At 46.6% G+C, this 2500-nt stretch overlaps 1 protein-coding gene across 1 annotated transcript in view; it reads right to left on the reverse strand.

Annotated features, from left to right (window-relative positions):
* The window catches only part of sema3b (sema domain, immunoglobulin domain (Ig), short basic domain, secreted, (semaphorin) 3B), a 39271-nt gene that overhangs the window by 4044 nt on the left and 32727 nt on the right, over positions 1–2500 (reverse strand). Inside the window, exons 14-17 of the mRNA XM_080854093.1 lie at positions 2227–2268; positions 548–705; positions 360–415; positions 95–234 (exon numbers count right to left, since the gene is read on the reverse strand). Coding sequence (XP_080710219.1) covers positions 95–234; positions 360–415; positions 548–705; positions 2227–2268 — 396 coding nt within the window. The remainder of the gene's footprint in view (positions 1–94; positions 235–359; positions 416–547; positions 706–2226; positions 2269–2500) is intronic.

Raw genomic sequence — 2500 nt, forward strand, 5'->3', positions numbered from 1 at the left:
ATGCACACGCACACGCACACGCACACGCACACGCACACGCACACGCACACGCACACGCACACGCACACGCACACGCACACACACAGGGCCTCACCTCCTCCCGCGGGTTGTTGGGATGCCTCTGGTAGGTCCATGTGACTTTGGCTTGCAGGGACTTGGGGATGCACTCCAGAAACGAGCTGCTGTCCTCCACCCCATACAGCTTCTTCTCCAGCACACGCTGTTTGTTGTGGTCTACACACACATTTACACACAGAGCGCTGTTTGTTGTGGTCTACACACACATTTACACACACAGATTGATATGCACTCAAGACTGAGGACCCAAAGGCCTGTGAAGACTACACATTTTTTTTTACCTCCAGAGCACAGTGTGTTGGGATCCCCATTTCTCACATCCTGCCGCCGAAAGCGCCTAAAAAACAGAAGTGCACATTAAGCACCCCCATGCACACACTGACACACAAACAATTAGGCAAGAAGTCTATAAATACACTTTAAAAACAGGTTAGTGTAGAAGTGTGTGTGTGTGTGTGTGTTAGGGCACCTTTTGGTATTGGGTAGGTATCTGGTGCAGGTGGTCCCATCCCATGCACAGTAAGGGTCGCGTGCCAAACAGCACTCTGCACAGGCTTTCCCATACACACTGCAGCGGTGCAGAGGGAGCTGCACCACCCCTGTGTCTGACGACACATACAACTGTTGCTAGAGACAGACGGAGAGAGAGAGAGAGAGAAAGAGACAGAGAGAGACAGAGAGAGACAGAGAGAGAGAGAGAGAGAGAGAGAGAGTAAGACATCTGGATGGACTTGACTTGAGCACTACTGCCAGCACATAGCTCTGGCTGCACATTTGTAAGAGTCACAGCCACACGGCTGAAAAATAAGGACGGGAAGTCCTGACGTCAGGATCAGATGCGAGTATTGCTATTGGAAGTCCTGGCGTCAGGATCAGATATGAGTATTGCTATTGGAAGTCCTGGCGTCAGGATATTGCTATTTGACCTTACTGCAGAAGTGCAGGCATGGCAATACAAATAGTTGGTAGAGCTCCATATTATTTCAGGTTGAACATTGTGTAGCTACGAGTGCTTACGGTTCCATCTCACCATGTTTCATTACACATACATCATTAATCTGTCATTCTTGGCCAATAAGGCCTAAGTGGTCAACAGTAGGTTTGAGTGAAGAATACTGTTACATGTAAGATGTTAGATACAAGTAAACAAACAATGCAAACAAGAACATCGGTGCTTTTAAGAAAACAAAATTATGTATCCTCATCAAACCCTAAATATGCCCCAATGAGAGGCCAAACCACACGGGCTGGAACACTGAAGAAGTCCCCAATCAATCTAACCGACCAACCAACCAACAGCTCCAACTACACTGGCACTTGTGCTTCATCCAGCAGTGCAGTTTTTCTTGTCAAACCAGAGAGAGTTAGGAGGAAGAAGGGAACTCTATCTGAACCAATGGAAAATATCAGAGCCAAGTCAGCTAATATGCTATCAGCCTTTTATGTAAAATGATGTTGAGTGCTGGACAAAATAAGCACTGAAAAAGAAAACTGGATATTTATTTCTGTCTTTGCTTCAAAGTCAAGCCATGGTCAGTCTGCAGGGGGAAATCTTGATAAAAAGTCAGATAAAAAGCCAGCACCTCTGAGAAACATAAGAAACATTAACTGAGGTCTGCGCAGCTTAAAACTCTGACATTTTAGCCTGCATTCTTTTCCATTCAGCGGAGGCTGATGTTTGCCTATCAGTCTGACGGCTACATTCCTGCTGGTCAGCTGAAGCGTTTGCTTTTGTAAAGTAAACTCCGTCTCCACTGGAAGGTTCATGTCATTGCTCAGGCTTCGGTGGCTGCTGCTGCTGCTGAAACACTCCCACCCATCTTGTTGGACGGTGATAGTTATGATGGCACCAGCAAACTATGTTTAGATAACATCACCGGTAGAAAACACTGTGTCAACCTTTTAAAGGGACACACTGAACACACTGAAAGCCTGGAAGTAGCTTGAACCCTACATAATATATGATGGTGGGAACAACCACTTGGGTTCTCTCTTTGCAAGCTGAGGAAATGTTCTTAGTCATCCCTGACTGCTTTAGAAGAGAGGGAACACTCTCTATCTTGACTGTTTGTACTGTTCTTTCCAGTTTGACAGAGTGTGTGCGTGTGTGTGTCTGTGTGTGTGTGTGGTTGTGTTAGAGAGACTTACTCGTTTAGATGAGATCTGCATGTTAATGATGGATGAGGAGTCCTGTGTGGAGAGAATGGAGAGAAAGAGGTTAGGACGCCCGCCCGCAAGGTGTGTGTGTGTGTGTGTGTGTGTGTGTGTGTGTGTGTGTGTGTGTGTGTGTGTGTGTGTGTGTGTGTGTTTGTGTGTGTGTGTGCGTCTGTGTCTGTGTCTGTGTCTGTGTCTGTGTCTGTGTGTGTGTGTGTGTGTGTGTGTGTGTTTGTGAGTGAGAGAGACTGATTATGTACTCAGTAGG

Source organism: Sprattus sprattus (genome assembly GCF_963457725.1).
Source record: "Sprattus sprattus genome assembly, chromosome: 16".
In the NCBI taxonomy this organism is placed as follows: Eukaryota; Metazoa; Chordata; class Actinopteri; order Clupeiformes; family Clupeidae; genus Sprattus; species Sprattus sprattus.